This window comes from Phocoena sinus, chromosome 1 (assembly GCF_008692025.1).
Source record: "Phocoena sinus isolate mPhoSin1 chromosome 1, mPhoSin1.pri, whole genome shotgun sequence".
Lineage (NCBI taxonomy): Eukaryota > Metazoa > Chordata > Mammalia > Artiodactyla > Phocoenidae > Phocoena > Phocoena sinus.
In genome coordinates, this window is record NC_045763.1 from 141787179 (window position 1) to 141806450 (window position 19272).

The following is a 19272-nucleotide window of genomic DNA, read 5'->3' on the forward strand; positions in this document are numbered from 1 at the left end:
TTAGCTGCTTTTCTGTCTTACCTCTCACTGAATTCCATACCTGCACCTAGGTAGCTAACTATGGCTAGAGGAACTCCTGGTGTCAGGAATATTGGTGTTATTATAAATTCATAGATACTGCTTGAAATGAGCCCTTTATACTGCCTCTTCATGGCTCTACTCCACAGTGACTCATACCTTCTTGAATGTCAGATGGCCCCTGTCTTAGCTCAGGCAGCCATTAACAAAATACCAGAGACTGCATGGCTTAAACAATAGGAGTTTATTTTCTCACCATTCTGGAGGCTGGAAAGTCCAAGATAAGGTCCCAGCAGGGTTCAATTTCTGGTGAAGGCTCTTTCTCGCTTGCAGATGGCCACTTTGTCCTCACAAGGCCTTTCCACTGAGCACGCATGGACAGAGAAAGCAAGGAAGCTCTCAGGTGTCTCTTTTTATAAAGACAATAATCCTATAGGATGAGTGCCCCATCTTTATGACCACATTTATCTTTCGTTACTTCCTTAAAGGCCCCATCTTCAAATACAACCACACTGAGAGGGCTTTAGTGTATGAATTTTGGGGGGACGCAAACATTCAATCACAGTCGCCTCTCACCTTCGCTCAGTCAGTGCCCTTACCTCCTGTTTTACAGGGAAGAGAGAAGGCATATGGCTGAAACCACTTCAAATTCCTACCATCACAATGAGAATATTAGCTGCATGTGATGCTGCCATTTCTTCCTTCCGTTACAACACAAGATGGGAGCATTCCTCTACCTTCTAAAGACTGACTTGACTCTACATCCCTGGCGACCGCCTGGTCAAAAATCTCACAATCTCCTCTCTTCCTCTCCAGTATTGAAATTCGCACTTTTACTGGCTCCTTCCCAAGAGCATTTAAATTTACTCATCTCTTGCCTCTTAAAAAAACACCAAAAACCAAAAACACAAACAAAAAAAAACCCAAAACAACTCTCCCTTAGACCTAGTATTTCTCTTCAGAGGCCTCCTTCTCTTTTTCCCCATTTCAAGGCAACCTTCTCTAATAGCCGTATATATTTACTGTCTCCTTTTCCTCACTCCTCCCACCATTGCTCATCGGATTTCACACCAACTCCAATGAAACTGCTCACTGAATTCATGAAATGACATCAGAAGTCCAACAGGCATTTTCAGGCTTTATCTTTCTTTCTTCTGAGCATTCAACATCCTTGAACATTTGACTTTTTCAAAAATTCACTTCCTTTGGCTTTTGTGATGCCCACACCCCTTATTGATAATCTTGCCTTTCCGGTCTCGCATTCCCAGTTGTCTTTGCTAGTTCCTCCTTCTCTACTTGACTATTACACTTTCGTTTTCCAAGCGCTAGACTTTATTCTTCCCACTCTTTTCTTACGTGATCTCACGAATTCCCAAATTTCAGATACCATCTATGTGCAAAATAGTTTGCAAATTTTTATTTTCAGCCAGGGCTGCCTCAGGAACTCTAGACGCTTCTGTTCAAATATGTACTTCTTATGACACAAATGCCTAATAGTCACTCTAAGACCATGTGTATATAACTGAGCTCATTACCTTTTCCCAGAAATGTGTTCCTCCTCCAGGGATCTCTGTCTCAGTAAACGGAATCACCATCTTCGCATTGTTTGAGCCAGTAAAATGAATGTCATCCTGGATTCCTCCTCCTCCTTAAACCTCACCCCCAAAGCATTGAATCCTAAATATTCTACCTACATAATATTCTGGATCTACTCACTTTTCTGTCCTTTCTGACACCATCCTAGGCATAGCACTATCATCTTCTGCACTCATTACAGCAATAGTCTCCTAACTGGTCTTTCTGAGTCCCTTCTAGCCTTCTCACCAGTTCCCTCCACTGTGGCCAGATTGATAACTTTTAAGCTAATTTTTGAGTAAACCACTCCTCTGCTTTCCTCTCCTTAGGCTGTTATTTCAGCATTCTAATGATGCCCAGAAGACCCTCTAGGATTTTATACTATTTAGTCCCTTAATCTTTGCCTTCTCCACCTTACTCCCCAGCAGCCTTGCTCTTCAGACTCTGGTCATGTCAGCCTTCTGGTGCCATGTTCTTTTCCCCATTTGCGCCTTTGTATGTGCCATGCCTTCTTTCTGAAAGACCCGTCCATTATCTGTCTTCTGCTAGCTTATTCCTGGTCATACTTCAGCATCTTTTTAAATGTCACTTCTTCCTCCTGATCCCCAAACTAGGTTATGTCCCTGTTGTCACCCTATTCTTCTGATTGACACTCACTCATCACACTTGTAATTACTAGGCAGTATCAGACAGTGGCTAAGAACAGGGCTCTAGAGCCAGACAGCAGTCTTCCAGTTTCTTCCAGTATCTAACTGTGAAACCTTAGGCAAGATGCTAACCTCTCTCTGTCTCAGCTTGCTCATCTATAATAAATAAGAGGATAAGAACTGTATCTAACACATAAGGTTTCTGAGCCTCCAATGGTATACATGAAGTGTTTAGTTCAGTGCCTGGCACAGCATAACCACTCAAAAAAATGTTAGCTGTTATTTTTTGTTCAATGTCTGTCACTATCACCAAATTATTAATTCTTTATAGATATTATCTATTATATTTTTCATACTGTATCAGCACTTAGCACATCTGAAATACAGTAGGTATTTAATAAATATTTGATAAATGAGTAGATGAATGAATATGAAAATTGGTGGATAAAAAAACATGTATAAATTTAAAAAAATTTAAAAAGCAATTTTGTAAAATTTAAAAAGCAATTTTGCCTTTTGATCTTTTGCTTTTGTTTTTGATGCTGTTTTAAGACCTCAGTCTTAATATAAAAGAGTATAATATAACATAGAGAGTATAATAGAGAGAGAGTATAATATAATAATAGAGTGTTACATTAGTTGTGTTCTTTATTTCATGTCTTACTATCTTCATTGGCCTGAGCAAAACCCACCTGTGCCTTTATTTATTAATGTATTCATTCATTAATGTATTCACTCATTTTTATGCTCATTCCTCGCTCCTATTCCCACCCCCCACATAGAAACCATTCAAATATGTATGATGTTATTCCTTCCACGTGCATGTGTTCTTGTAAAAAATCTATTATTCCATCTGCGTGTGTTTTAACATGCATAATTGGCATTGCATTACTAATCTTATGCATTTTTACTCTACTTTTTCTCTGTACTGCTTCTGCTTTTGGAATTCTTTTTTGGTTTTGGACAATAAGCCATTGTATTGCTTATTTCTTAAATCTTCTGCTTATCTTGAAAGTCAGTGATTTACATTGTTGAAATAACCTGTATAATTTATTGATAGAGACCCTAAAATAACAAGTCTACTCTATTATTTCTATAAGCAAGGAAATAAAAACTTTAAGGATATAATATTAAAAACAAGAATATTCACAGGTATTTAATAAAAAGCAGTATGAGGTCTGTGTACATTGACAAAACCATCTCAGAACTGGCAACTACATTTTACAAGTAAAATGCAGAATAATTCTGTCTGAAAATTCTAGTATTCTGTTTCAGTTGGGAAAAACAAAACTGATGGACATGAGTTTGATGAAGGCATTAGGGAATTCTAAGAAGAAAGGTAACTAATTAACAGTATCATTAACTCAGTGTTTTAGCAGAGTACAGTAGTTGGGATTATATTAATAAATTGGAATATGTATTCCTGATAATATCACTTTTCACATTTAATATGTTTACTATTAATACCAATATATTTCACTTTTAATATATTTACTCTTATAGTTCCTCCAAGTGTCATTGGTCCTAACCCTGAAAATCTCACTGTTGTGGTGAACAATTTCATCTCTTTGACCTGTGAGGTCTCTGGCTTTCCACCTCCTGATCTCAGCTGGCTCAAGAATGAACAGCCTATCAAGCTAAACACAAATGCTCTCATTGTGCCCGGTAAGGAACTTAGAACTCTTTATGAAGTGGGCAACACTTTCTCATTTTTCTTTATTTAATACAAATGGCATTTCAACTTAGTCTCTTTCCAAACTTTTGTCTTGCTGCATTTATTTGGTCACATTAAATGCCTCTCTTCAGCCATTTGGGGCCATTAGGATAAGACTGTAAAGACTTTATGATTTCAGTGGGAATGTACAGTAACAAGGTCTACTTCAAGAAATTATGAAATTTAGGAACAGAACTGCTTAGCAATTACTTGGGGGTGATAGACTAGCAAATAGTGCTTTCATTGGATAAAATCACTGGTTGTTTTCGATCGATCCTAAAGCTCCTTGAAGATAGATTAATATCAGTATATAGACTAACAGACAGACAGCCACTTCTGCACCGTGGGAGATTTAAACCCAGAAATACTTGTTGACATATACTGACTATAGTACAATTATGGTTTGCTCACTAGAATCTATATGAAACAGTTCTATTATCCATGTTTGGTTATTGGAGAGAAAATTTTATTAATTTCTTTTATAAGGAAGTAGAATAAATAGTAATGAAAGGATCAAAGGAAACTGATTAAATTCTTTCATTTTATATATGAAATGCTTCTATCTATGCTTAGATTTTCCTCTAAGGGAAAGGATATATTTTGCTATTTATCTTCTTGATAAGGTAGTTATTACAACAACCTCTGTACCAAACTTCAGTTTGCATTATATTTGCCCACAGGTGGTCGAACTTTACAAATTATCCGGGCCAAGGTATCTGATGGTGGTGAATACACTTGTATAGCCATCAACCAAGCTGGTGAAAGCAAGAAAAAAGTTTCCCTGACTGTTTATGGTTTGCTTCTACTTTTTTCATAAGATTTTTTCATTTTTAAACTGGTATTAGATATTTTCTATCTGAGCATTCTATGAAAAAAAAAAAATCCTCTGTTCTTATTTTCTTCCTTCAGTGCCCCCAAGCATTAAAGATCATGGCAGCGAATCTCTTTCTGTAGTTAATGTAAGAGAGGGCACCTCAGTGTCATTGGAGTGTGAATCGAATGCTGTCCCACCTCCAGTCATCACCTGGTATAAGAATGGGCGGATGCTAACAGAGTCTACTCAGCTGGAGATTTTGGCCGATGGACAAATGCTGCACATCACGAAAGCTGAGGTGCATCTTTTATTCTTGTTTGTGTGTCATGACTCCTTGGCGGGATTATGGAAGGGAGAATTGGAAGTTGCGTATTCCCCTTACTACAGTGAAAAATTATTTTCATTTAAAAAAATAACATCATCAATGCCGTTATCCTCATTTTTCATTTAAAAAAAAGCAGGATTGTAGAAGGCAATTAGGACTGGGGCATTTAAGCATAAAGATGACTGATGATTTAATCTACACTCGAACGGTGTGATTGGTCATCTATAACTTAATGGAGCACATACAATAGTATCTTTTTCTTTTAGGTATCTGACACAGGCCAGTATGTATGTAGAGCTATAAATGTAGCAGGACGGGATGATAAAAATTTCCACCTCAATGTATATGGTGAGCATCTGCCTCTAATATAAGTCTTTTTCCCCCAGATATGCAAATACCAGAAAGTATCCTGAATTAACTTAATGAGGACACATGATTTTCTTCTGTCTTTTTACAGTGCCACCCAGTATTGAAGGGCCTGAAAAAGAAGTCATTGTGGAGGCAATCAGCAATCCTGTGACTTTAACATGTGATGCCACTGGAATCCCACCTCCCATGATAGCATGGTTAAAGAACCACAAACCCATAGGTAATGTAGCTGTGCATTTTTTTTATGATTGTTTTCTTTTGCTCTTGACTCACTAGGTTAATAAACTAGCACATTTTCAGTATTACGCACATAGCTGTGTTTAGTTCATAAAGCCTAATGTACTGTAATATAAACTTACAAAAGGATTCCTTTTCTTTTAATTTATTTTTATTTTTGGCTGCGTTGGATCTTTGTTGCTGCGCGTGGGCTTTCTCTAGTTGCGGCTAGGGGGGGCTACTCTTTCTTGCGGTGCGCGGGTTTCTCAGTGTGCTGGCTTCTCTTGTTGCGGAGCACAGGCTCTAGGTGCGCGGGCTTCAGTAGGTGTAGCTCACGGGCTCTAGAGAGCAGGCTCAGTAGTTGTGGCTCAGGGGTTTAGTTGCTCCGCGGCCTGTGGGATCTTCCCGGACCAGGGCTTAAACCCGTGTCCCCTGCATTGGCAGGCGGATTCTTAACCACTGCGCCACCAGGGAAGCCCTACAAAAGGATTCTTCATCTTACAGAGATTTTTCTCCTTTCCATTTTACTGGAGAGAAAATTTTATTAATTTCTTCTTTTATAAGGAAGTAGAATAAATAGTAATGAAAGGATCAAAGTACAAGGGGAAAACTTAAAAAAATACATTTGTCACATAAAGACATTTTTACAGTGACTTGTAGAGATGTTAAAATAAAAGCTTTTTTATGTTTTGTTTGGCTTTGTTTCTACCTCTAGAAAATTCTGACTCACTTGAAGTTCATATTTTGTCGGGAGGTAGCAAACTCCAAATTGCCCGGTCCCAGCATTCAGACAGTGGAAACTATACATGCATTGCATCAAATATGGAGGGAAAAGCACAGAAAAATTACATTCTTTCAATTCAAGGTATGTGTGGTACACGCTGATCTGTCTTCAGTTTATTACATTCTATCTGTAGTACAAAATAAGTGTACATCTAAATAGATCATTTATAATTGATTCAAAATATCTCTTTTTTGCATATTTTGGATATTTTATTTCTTTTCCAATTTATTGAGATATAAGGGATATAAAGAACTGTATAATTTTAGGGTGCACAGCATAATGATTTGACTTACAAAATATCATTAGATAAGCAAAAAATACTGTCAATTTTCTGTCCTACATTTGCCAGTAGATAGTATTTTCATGAAAATGGACATAAATGTGGAGAAAAGAATAGAAATTTCAAAATCTCTTTTTTTTCATGTTTCCTGAAATGTTTACCTTCCTATAGTATATATTCTATTGAATTACTTGTTTATTTAAAACTGGAATAACTTATTTTGATGCTAAGCCTATAGGTCTCTTCCTATTGATATAGATAAGATTTATCTCATGAAGATATTAAATATGTTCTAATTACTGGCCAAGGATTAGGTGAGCTTAAATAATCATGAATCTTATACTGTTTTGGTTTGAGGATAAGGAGCATTGATTCACCCAAGAAATATTTAATTAACACTTACTATGTTCCAGCATAGAATTGAGCACTGCAGGGAGAACTTGCATCCTTTTGATTTTCAGCAAACCTTTGGGGTATTACTTTTGGCCTAATGTTTAAATTGAAATGGAATTCTAACTTGAAACTAAGTTGAAATGCTTGCTTTTTCCAATTTTATTATAGTTACTGAAAAGAATTTCTCATAAGTTATAAATGCAGTTGTGAATATGTATTATCTACCTGTTGCATGCTCTGTTAAAGCTAACTCCAGAAAATTGAAATTTTTTTCCAGTTTTATTGAGATATAATTTGACATATAACACTGTATAAGTTTAAGGTGTGCAACATAATGATTTGATACATGTATATATTGCAAAGTGATCACAATAAGATTAGTTAAAACCCATCACCTAAAAACTGAAATTAAAGAAAAATTAAGATGTTTATGAGTCATAGTGGTTTCTCCTATTAGTGATGCTTTAAGATTTCAGAAGTAAAAAGGGAAAAACTGCTATTCAGAGATTCAGTGTCAGAAATTGCATGTTTAATTATGTTTAATGCACTAATAATAATAGATGCCAATCATGGGGTATGTGGTATGACCAAACATTTTGCCAGACTTTTTATATATGTTATTATGTCTTAGGACTAGAAATTGTATATAGACATAGGGCCTAGTCTGCACTTTTCCTATATTATATACTTGTTATAGGATGTCTCATTTACATTCTTATTGATTCAACTTCTAAATTGTACAAATTTGATATAATTGTTATCATCTTCTGGACGACTAAAATGAGATTTGGAGATATTATATAGCAATGTGTTGGTAAATGTTTAACAGTTGACTCTGCAGACAAAAAGGTCTTGATTTGTAACCAATCATTTGTCAGTTTCTGTGGTGTAAGTATTCCCACAGTGGCACATTTCAAGGTATGAATATGATGGCACCAAACATGGAGTAGGAAAGATGTGCAAAATTGGCTCTTGCAAGCTGGTATGAGCTGCCTCCAGCACACCACTATAATTATTTAGAAAGAATTAAAATGTATTTCTGACTTACACTACTGTCAATATTTTTATTACACATTATTTCTTTTTTTTAATCAATATTTCTTTTTGTGAAGTATAGTTGATCTACAATGTTGTGTTAATTTCTGCTCTACAGCAAAGTGATTCAGGTATACATCATATACATTCATTTTTTTAAAATATTCTTTTCCATTATGGTTTATCATAGGATATTGAATATAGTTCTCTGTGCTATACAGTAGGACGTTGTTGTTTATCCATTCTATAATATATATAAAAGCTTACATCTGCTAACCCCAGCATGCCACTCCATCCCTCCCCCAACCCCCCCTCCTCCTTGGCAACCACCAGTCTGTTCTCTATGTCTGTGATTCTGTTTCTGTTTCATAGATAGGTTCATTTGTGTCATATTTTAACTTCCACATATATGTGATATCATATGGTATTTGTCCTTCTGACTTATTTCACTTAGTATGATAATCTCTGGCTGCATCCATGTTGCTGCAAATGGCATATTTCATTCTTTTTTATGGCTGAGTAGTATTCCATTGTATGTATGTACCACATCTTCTTTAGGTTGTTTCCATGTCTTGGCTATTGTGAATTGTGCTGCTGTGAACATAGGGGTGCATGTATCTTTTTTCTTTAATATATATATATTTTTTAAATTTTTGGTTGCATTTGGTCTTCATTGCTGCACGCGGGCTTTCTCAACTTGTGACGAGCATGGGCTACTCTTCGTTGTGGTGCTCAGGCTTCTCATTGCAGTGGCTTCTCTTGTTGCAGAGCATGGGCTCTAGGCACGTGGGCTTCAGTAGTTGTAGCACGCAGGCTCAGTGGTTGTGGTGCACAGGCTCAACAGTCATGGCTTGTGGGCTCTAGAGCGCAGGCTCAGTAGTTGTGGTGCATGGGCTTAGTCGCTCTGCGGCATGTGGGATCTTCCCGGACCAGGAATCGAACCCATGTCCCCTGCATTGGCAGGCAGATTCTTAACCACTGAGCCACCAGGGAAGTCCTGCATGTATTTTTCTGAATTATAGCTTTGTCTAGATACATGCCCAGTAGTGGGATTTCTGGATCATATGGTAATTGTATTTTTAGTTTTCTGAGGAACCTCCTTACTGTTCTCCATAGTGGCTTCACCAATTTACATTTCCATCAACAGTGTAGGAGGGTTCTCTTTTCTACACACCCTCTCTAGCATTTGTTATTTGTAGACTTTTTGATGATGGCCATTCTGACTGGTGTGAGGTGATACCTCATCGTAGTTTTGATTTGCATTTCTCTAATAATTAGTGATGTTGAATATCTGTTCATATGCCTGTTGGCCATCTGTATGTCTTCTTTGGAGAAATGTCTGTTTAGGTCTTCTGCCCATTTTTCAATTGGGTTGTTTGTTTTTTTGTTGTTGAGTTGTATGTACACGTTATTTCTTTTTTTTCAATTAATTTTTTATTGAAGTATAGTTGCTTTACAATACTGTGTTATTTTTTATTGTACAGCAAAGTAAATCAGCTATATGTATACATATATCCCCTCTTTTTTGGATTTCCTTCCCATTTAGGTCACCACAGAGCACTGAGTAGAGTTCCCTGAGCTATACAGTAGGTTCTCATTAGTTTTCTATTTTATGCATAGTATCAGTAGTGTATATATGTCAATCCCAATCTCCCAATTCATCCCACCCCCCTCTTGCCCCCCTTGGTGTCCATACATTCTCTATGTCTGTGTCTCTATTTCTGCTTTGCAAGTAAGATAATCTATACCATTTTTCTGGATTCCACATATATGTGTTATATACAATATTTGTTTTTCTCTTTCTGACTTCACTCTGTATAATAGTCTCTAGGTCCATCCACATCTCTAAATGACCCAATTTCATTCCTTCTCATGGCTGAGTAATATTCCATTGTATATATGTGCCACATCTTCTTTATCCATTCCTCTGTTGATGGACATTTAGTTGCTTCCATGGCCTGGCTATTGTAAATAGTGCTGCAGTGAACATTGGGGTGCATGTGTCTTTTTGAATTATGGTTTTCTCTGGGTATATGCCCAGTAGTGGGATTGCTGGGTCATATGGTAGTTCTATTTTTAGTTTTTTAAGGAACCTCCATACTGTTCTCCATAGTGGCTGCACCAATTTACATTTCCACCAACAGTGCAAGAGGGTTCCCTTTTCTCCATGCCCTTTTCAGCATTTATTGTTTGTAGATTTATAAAAAAAAACTTTATTGGAGTATAATTGCTTAACAATGGTGTGCTACTTTCTGCTGTATAACAAAGTTGTAGATTTTTTAATGATGGCCATTCTGACTGGTGTGAGGTGATACGTCACTATAGTTTTGATTTGCATTTCTCTAATAATTAGTGATGTTGAGCATCTTTTCATGTGTTTGTTAGCCATCTGTATGTCTTCTTTGGAGAGATGTCTATTTAGGTCTTCCGCCCATTATTTGATTGGATTTTTAAATTTTTTTTTTTTTGATACTGAGCTCCCTGAGCTGTTTGTGTATTTTGGAGATTAATCCTTTGTCAGTTGCTTTGTTCGCAAATATTTTCACTTCTTCTGAGGGTTGTCTTTTCATCTTGTTTATGGTTTCCTTTTCTGTGCAAAAGCTTTTAAGTACACACTATTTCTTAAATGAATCATTAAGGTGAAAAACAAAGATGGCTAGAAAAAGGGAATAGAAATGATTAAATCTTGAAACCAATAATAAACCTATCATTCAGAATAAATAATATTTAAATAGAGAAAGAATTAACCAACTTAGATACTTTTCTCAGATGTTTATGCCAAAATTTTATAAAACAGATTCCCCTGAACTGTATTAATTCTGAGCTATCTATTGAGGATTTAATCTAAGAGCGATTCTGTTTGGCCAGGAGGGGTGCCCATGAGGTAGATATGTCACCAACCACCATGAGCAAATAATTATACCAACTTACAATATAATAGGAATATTGAAGTGATTCCTCTACCTATTCCTCATTTAAAAATAATTTATGGCAATAACAAGAGTTTGATCTTGAACCACAACCTAGAAAGAATGTGAAATAAAAATGCATATTGTTCTATGATTCTGTTGCATTCATTAGAATTTATATTCTTGTGCCTTGTTAATGAAAGTCAATTTTTTCTCCAAAGTTCCTCCAAATGTTGCTGGTGCTGAGATTCCAAGTGAAGTCAGTGTCCTTCTTGGGGAAAATGTTGAGCTGGTCTGCAATGCAAATGGCATTCCTACCCCTCTTATTCAGTGGCTTAGAGATGGAAAGCCCATAACTAACAGTGAAACAGAAAGAATTCGGTATGTGTGAAAAGAATTTCTGCATCATTAATTGTAATGTGTTCTACAGTTTTAGAGAGTTGGACACAGATATTCTCCTTGGAGAATCACTCAAAAGTATTTGTCTGTGTGTGTATGTGTTCCTTATTTATCAACTCTGTGTTATAAAATCTCCTCACATGTTCATTCCTGCAAGTGTTAGTTAACTGTTGTAGATTTTATTCCTCTAATTTCAGAACGTTTATACCAAAGTCCACATCATAAAATAATTCATTCTTCTTTCTTGCTAACATGAAACCAATTTCATCCTACAAAAGATTCATCAGTCATCTCTTAGATATGGTTTTGTGTCCTGAAATCACCAAACCACCAGACATGCCATAGTGCTTGGCTCATTTTGAGAAAAGATACTATCATCATAACCTGGTCCATCTCCTATAGTGATTTGTCCAAATCCCGTTTTCAGCTGACACTTCATGCCACAAACCACATAGAGATGGAATGATAATGTGGTAAGGGATTCCTGCTACTTTCAACAACAAATGCCTTTTGAAGGACACTGCAGAATTCTACACTCTATTATTTCATCACAAAGCCCTATAATATACACATACCAGAATAATTATAATTACTCAAAGAATTATATATACCTCAGAAGGCATTAATTAAATGTATTGCAAACTTTGTGATTTTGAACCAGTATTTTAAATTTAAGGGTTTGCAGGATATTTTCTAATCAATGAATTGAATATACATAACTTAAAGAAAAATGTTATTTTCTTTGAAATCGTTTTATGTTAAAACTTAGACATTTGTCCCCTTTACAAGATTAGGTAAATTGCCAAACAATGTTTTAGCTTAGAGGTACATTTTGAGTTTCAATTCTCTGGTGTGGACATTTCTGAATAGTTAAATATTTAGTTATTTATTAAATCAGCTGGTATCAACCCTATTCTAAACCAAGTACTAGATAGTTGGTGGGACCTCAAGATCTTTAAGATAATATTTGTACTGAGGAATTTAGGATCTATTACTTCTCCTCTCACATTAAGATCCCAAATATACTTATTCTTATATCCACTTTATTATTTGTTCCCAGCTACACAATATGTGTAGGTTTGTAAATGGGCCAATTTGTCAGTCAAATACAGTAATTTTTCCAAAGTCAACTTACTAATTTCCTTTGGTCATGGCAACTTGCTTTTTGTTTATTCATATGGTTAAACTCATGGAATTTTAAAATTCGTAGTTTGAAAAAGAAAAAATAAAATAGACCCAGATAATAAGATTGTAATTATCAATAATTATATTTAATAACATGATATAGTAGAAATGGAGTATTTACTTTGGACACTGGGAGAATCTAATAAAATCACTATTGTAAGAATGACTGTAGATAGCAATTTAATCTCTTTATAAAACACAGGAAGTTTTATTTGATAATTAATGGTGTGTGAAGGGAATCAATAATGCAATAACCTTAATTTAGATATCATTGATAACCTAGTTGAATAGTTAGTATTCACTATTATGTAAATCAAAGGAAAAGCTTTAGCAATTTGTAGAAAAATTTTTGCAAACGATACCCGTACATAAATACTAAGTTGTTGTCAGTGTTTAAATAAATTATCATATCCTGCTCCTTCTCATTAAGAGTATTAGTAAGTTGTTTATAGCTAGATTTTTCACTTTAATTTATCGCTGTAACTTTCTTTAATTTTTCTACCAGAGTTTTTATAATTTTCCTTTAATTCCAGCTTATATTGACAACTAAGGACAAAACATTCTATCTCTGAGAAGAACATTTCTTTGCCCATGATTTGGATAGAAAGTTCCTAACCTGATTTTGTTCACTTCCTTTTTTCTCATAAGGAGGCAGTGGATATATGAGATCCATTACTGTAGCAGTTTAGCTGGTTGCTTGAAATCTCTACCAGTTTCACTAGCTCTGACTTTAACAGGCTTCCATGTACTTAGTGGAAAAGATTTGAACCATTATATCCAAAATGAAGATGCATTTTAGGATGATTTTTTTAAAGAATATAATAATCTGGAATGAGTTTTCCAGAAATAGCTCCATATATATCATCTCAGTGCCTCTGATATAATCTTTTCTATAGGGTGACTGCAGATGGCAGCACATTAAACATTTACGAAGCCCTCCCATCTGACATGGGGAAATACACGTGTGTTGCTACTAATCCTGCTGGAGAAGAAGACCGAATTTTTAACTTGAACGTCTATGGTAAATACGAAATTTCACCCTCTTTTGACTATGCTGCCTTAGGAATCGATCAGAAGAAATGAAGGTCCAGCAGTAGGTGTCTGAAGCATTTAGTTCTAAAATGTGATGTCCTTGTTGTTTCCTTTTGGGATACAAGGCAGAAATATAGGTAAATGTGGTTGAAATGATTGGAACTGGTAATACACATCCCACTCCACCCCACCCCCTTCTCTCTCATTTTCTATATGATGTAGTTCCACCTGCAATTAGGGGTAATAAAGAAGCAGCAGAGAAACTAATGGCTTTGGTAGATACTTCAATAAATATTGAATGCAGAGCCACAGGGATGCCTCCACCACAGATAAACTGGCTAAAGAATGGACTTCCTCTGCCTCTCTCCTCCCATGTCCGGTTGCTGTCTGGAGGACAAGTTGTCAGGTCAGCTTTCATTGTGTATGATTTGCTAGACAAAGTTACTGTGATTGTAAACTTCAACTTCATCTAAATAACGTTTTTAAAATGTCTTTCCCTAAGCTTTTACTTTTGTTTCCCTTTCAGTATTTTTTTAGAAGAGGAGGGATAGCAAATATAAGTTTGGCATGGTTTATTATTCTTATTTAAATGCTCATGTTTTAGTAAGTTTGTATAACATAGTCTTTCATAGACATACATGTATCATATATTTTTTCAAGAACTACTATTATAGCTAAAACTATATGGCAAAATGATAGGAAGATGCTTACTACAATCGTGATTTTCATGATTTTCATCATTCTTTATTAATATGTATTTGAAAAAGATTCACCTCTCATATTGTGTTATATTTTCAGTGGCTCTGTCGAATAAATGGCATTGGAGGCATCTATATTTTGTGATGGGTGGTTATAAGCTTTATAACTAAAATTTCCCAAAATAAATCCCCTTCCTTAATCTTTGTATTATCACAAATGTTTTATTTGTATATGTTGAATGGGATCAAATTACGAAGCGTTGGGTCAAACTGTTTTTCAGGATTGTGAGAGCTCAGGTGTCTGATGATGCTGTGTATACTTGTGTGGCCTCCAACAGAGCTGGGGTGGATAATAAACATTACAGTCTTCAAGTCTTTGGTATGTCACCAGAAACAATCCTAGTACTATACTGTGTGTCCAATATTAAACAACAGCCTTAATTTAAATATTGACGTATCAGGAAGGAGTGGTAAAATAGGATCTTAACTAGGGCTTCTAGAATGCCTGCTCTCCCCAGGGGTCCATATATATTGGAGCATACTGTCTGTCAAAGTACTTTTCTAACCTGGAATTTTGCATTCAGTGAAATCTAAATTTTTTAAAACAGTATTTCAATCCAGACACGAGACCAGTCTTTTCATACAAAGAGAGAGTTAAGACTGTTTTCTAATAATGTTAGTGTCTCACTGAGAGTATTTAAAGTATGAATGGATGTGTGCATATATACTAAATATCTCTGTGTGTATGTTAGGTAGAGATAGAACTCAAAACATTCAATTTCTGAATTATTAAGATTTGCTAGACCAGAGTTCACGATCCCCAAGAATTTCTCAGAACAGTTAAGTAACTATTTACTCTAGCCTACAAATGATTTATGTTGGATTATATACAATTTACTCTGGAACTTATTTTATTTATTCTACATAAAGTAGCTGGAAGTATACTTCTGTAATAATATACATTATAACAATTTAAAAGGAAAAACCTAAGATGTTGAAAAATGGCCAAATTTTAAAACACATTTAGTTTGTATGTTCTACAAGGAAACAGCATTGAGGTCTTATTGCTAATATTTTGGAAGGTTAAAAATTAGCCTATATAACACATGCTTTTATAGTAAAGTCATACACTAATTTGATGGTATTTTAAATTCTATATTTTTATAGATCATAGAAACACTATAGAACTGATTGAACCATTTAAATCTTTTAATCTAAATTGATCTCAAATTATAATAGATATATAATTTTGTTTTGTTTTCTATACAGTACCACCAAAATTGGACAATGGGATGGGAACAGAGGAAATCACAATTGTCAAGGGTAGTTCCACCTCCATGCCATGTTTTACTGATGGAACCCCAACTCCCAGGATGTCCTGGCTTAGAGATGGCCAGCCTCTGGGGCTTGATGCCCATCTGTTAATAAGCTCTCAAGAAATGGTCCTTCAGCTCATCAAAGCAGAAACGGAAGATTCAGGAAGGTACACCTGCATTGCCTCAAATGAAGCAGGAGAAATCAGTAAACACTTTATCCTGAAGGTCCTAGGTAAGTAAAATAATTGGGAAATAAGTGATAATAAAGACAATAAGTAAGTATAATTCTTAGAATCATTGGCTATAGGACAAAATTTGTAAAAACTTCATTGTACTTCATATTTCTGTTCTGTAATTCACCTAGGTTTACTTTTAGTATCTGAAGCATGTTAAGTTATTGTGTTTCTTATCTGTGTAAAAGGATGAACACTCCCACTTGTAAAACATTATTCATTGGCAATGCCATACAACCAGTTGATAAGTAGCTTTTTAACTTTTTCGAAGAACTGAAATCACTTCTGATGCTAGTAATTTAATGGAAAAGCATGATACTTATACTATTATGTTATTCCAAACAATCTTTAAACGATCCAGTCTGTAGATTATAGTTGTAATGGTCATTTCAAATAGTCTAGTTCTATTTACTCTTTTGTGTATTAAAATAAGTATTTTAAATAGGTATTCCAGTGTTCTACATGCAAATAAATAGTAAAAAGGGAAAACATCTTTTCCTTGAAGTAAAACAATTTGACTTCGGAAGAGAAATGAAAATGAATGAAATGAATTATTTCAATAATCAATAATTTTTTGGAGTTTTTTTTTTCACGATGATTGAGGTAAAACCTCAGGCTCTTTACATTTTTTCTAACAAAATGCACCCCACAAGGAAAAATAAGAATTTTGGCAAGAGTCTAGCCAAATGTTTTCAGGACATCCTATAATCTTTCTTGTAGCACCTATTACAATTTTAAGTATTTGTGTAACCTTAAAAGTCTGTTTCATCCTTAGTTAAACTCTGTGATGATCAGTACCCTTTTTACTTATTGCTGTATTCCCAGGGCTTAGCATGGCATTTGACACATAATATTTATCTGTTGGCTTGAACTGAATGGAACTACGTACTTATCAGGTGGATTGAAGTGAGTTTTAACTGTAGCAGGAGACAGAACAATAACTAAATAAACAAAACAGAAATACTATGGTGTAGATTAGTATTCCATAGAATGAAAGGTAGTAGTGGAGGCAGTACACCAGAATATTTAGAGACAAAAGGCAGGAGAAAGCATGTGTTTGTAAGGAAGGATGGGATAACAAATTCCCATATACCAATTCACAGAATATGAGGAATATCAAGAGATGACATCTTGTACATTAATTATTCACCTATTAATTGTTAATTATTGACTATACATTATGTGCCAGGCATGTTTCTAGTCAACATGTAACAAATAATTATTGGACACCTACTCTGTGACATATGGTATGACAAGTACTTGACTGCATCACTGAATAGGAAGGATGTGGTCTCAGCCCTCAAGTTCCTGCATTGGCAGGGAACATAGATATTGAAAAAGTAATTACTTATGAGTGTGATAAGGATGATATGGCGAAAATTAAAGTCTGTGGGAAGGGTCAAAGAAGGTCTCTTCAAGGATACATCTAAGCCTTAAAAAGTAAGACTACAGAGATGAGTGAGGAGATGCCTACATCTTTTACCTAGAAATGATAAACCTTGAGTTGTCTATCTGTGTTTACTGAAGCTGAGTGGAACAGCAAGAGTAGAAGACAAGACTGGAAATATAACTGGAACTGGACAGAAGCCATACTGTGAAGAGCCTCAGTTAGAGAATTTGGGCCTCATTACGAAGGCAGTAGAAGAAGCTTAAGCAGGAATATGTTACAGTCAGATTTCACTTCCAAAAAATTCCCTCTAATGACAGAGTGAAGAATGAATCGAAGAGTCTGTTACACTCACACAGGCCTAAAAGTACAGGGGCCTGGTGTAGCATGTGGCAATGGGGAAAAAAAGAAGGAAGACTTCTGCAGGAATTCTAGAACCCAGGAGCAGAATCACGGCCCAGTACATTTCTGGATGTAGAACACAAAAAAAGAAAAATAACACCAATGTTGTTAGAGGCACATACAAAGAACAACCTTCCCACCTGCAGGGTTTACAAGGATATTCTCTTAAAACAGATTTGAAAACTGGCTTAACAGAAGGATGAGCAGTTTTAGCATTTCAGCATCTGTTGAAACCTAATTCCATTAAAACCTGAAAAACTTCACTCTGATCTATATTACAATAGAAATGTGAATTTAAGTGTCCTAATTTGATGAAGCACTAATCTCAACTTAATTCTATCCACCTGCTGGGAGGTGTCATGGTGTATTAGTGGTTCTGAAAGTCCACTATGGGTAAAATACTAAAAACAAGGGAGAAGATCATGCAAAATAAAGCTAGTGGGTACGGGAGTTGACAGGGTTCAGGCTATGAAGGGACTGTTGACCACATTAAGGATTTTGTGTTTTGTCCTAGAACAATGGGAAACCATAAAAAGTTCTAACAAGTGGAATGCCATGAGTAGAGTTGCAGTTTGGAATGACCACTCTGTGATTGCAAAGTGGAGAGCGGCTTGGAGTGGGTTCTGAGAGACAGTGTGTTATTAGGAATTGTGTCTGGCTGTGATTAACAGAGAGTCTAAACATGGTGACTTAAAGAACTTTTGTTTTTCTCACTGAATGAGGTGTCTGGAGGTGGGCAGTAGTTGCATTGGTTCTGCAGTTCAGATCTTAACAGTTCTCCTGGCCTTTGGCCTTTATTTATATCATAGTCAGACCGTGATCGTGCATTGGCTGCTCACCCCCAGCATCATTATAGGTAACAATAGAGCAGAAAAAAATGGGAAAGGCAAAGAACTGCCCCTTTCAGTATTTTCTTAGAATCTCCACAAAACTACCTCTACTTATATCTCATTGGTCAGAATCTTCACGTGCCACTCCATCTACCATCTACTAAAGAGGCTAGGAAATGTAGTTTTTAGCACATTGACAGCCCTAACAAAATTGAGGTCTGTTAATAAGAAAGAAACAAGTAAATGATATTGGGTAGGCAGCTACAACCAGGAAGGAGGAGATATTAGTCCAAGTAAATGGTATTATAGCTCAGATTAGTGATGCAAGTGAGAGGAAAAGATGTATTCTAGAACTAGTTGCAGGTAGAAGTATTAAGACTTGGTGGTGGATTTGGCCATATGAGAGTGATGACAAGGAAGAAGATATCGAGGATGACTCCCAGCTTCTGGTTTATGTGACTGAACAGTTGGTGGGTTTCATCACGTAAATGCAGGGAATGCTGGAAAAAGACCAGGTTTTGAGGGAAAAGGTAACAGGTTCCGTCTGAATACATGATGAGCTTGAAGTTGTTTTCAGACAACCCACTGAAGATGCTTATGTGATAATCATATATATGGATCTAGAGCCCAGGAGAGAGATCTAGGCTAGAAATATAAGTTTTGGAGTCATCAAAGTATGGACAACTCCTATTCTGCTCAAAGTACAAGACA

The 19272-nt window shown here is 35.7% G+C and overlaps 1 protein-coding gene across 1 annotated transcript in view; it reads left to right on the forward strand.

The window, feature by feature from the left end:
• HMCN1 (hemicentin 1) overlaps positions 1-19272 on the forward strand; it is a 521707-nt gene that overhangs the window by 372913 nt on the left and 129522 nt on the right. The window contains exons 58-68 of the mRNA XM_032606174.1: positions 3744-3905; positions 4635-4748; positions 4864-5066; positions 5360-5441; positions 5551-5682; positions 6394-6543; positions 11301-11460; positions 13560-13684; positions 13918-14101; positions 14675-14772; positions 15663-15941. Of these exons, the coding sequence (XP_032462065.1) occupies positions 3744-3905; positions 4635-4748; positions 4864-5066; positions 5360-5441; positions 5551-5682; positions 6394-6543; positions 11301-11460; positions 13560-13684; positions 13918-14101; positions 14675-14772; positions 15663-15941 (1689 nt within the window). The remainder of the gene's footprint in view (positions 1-3743; positions 3906-4634; positions 4749-4863; positions 5067-5359; positions 5442-5550; positions 5683-6393; positions 6544-11300; positions 11461-13559; positions 13685-13917; positions 14102-14674; positions 14773-15662; positions 15942-19272) is intronic.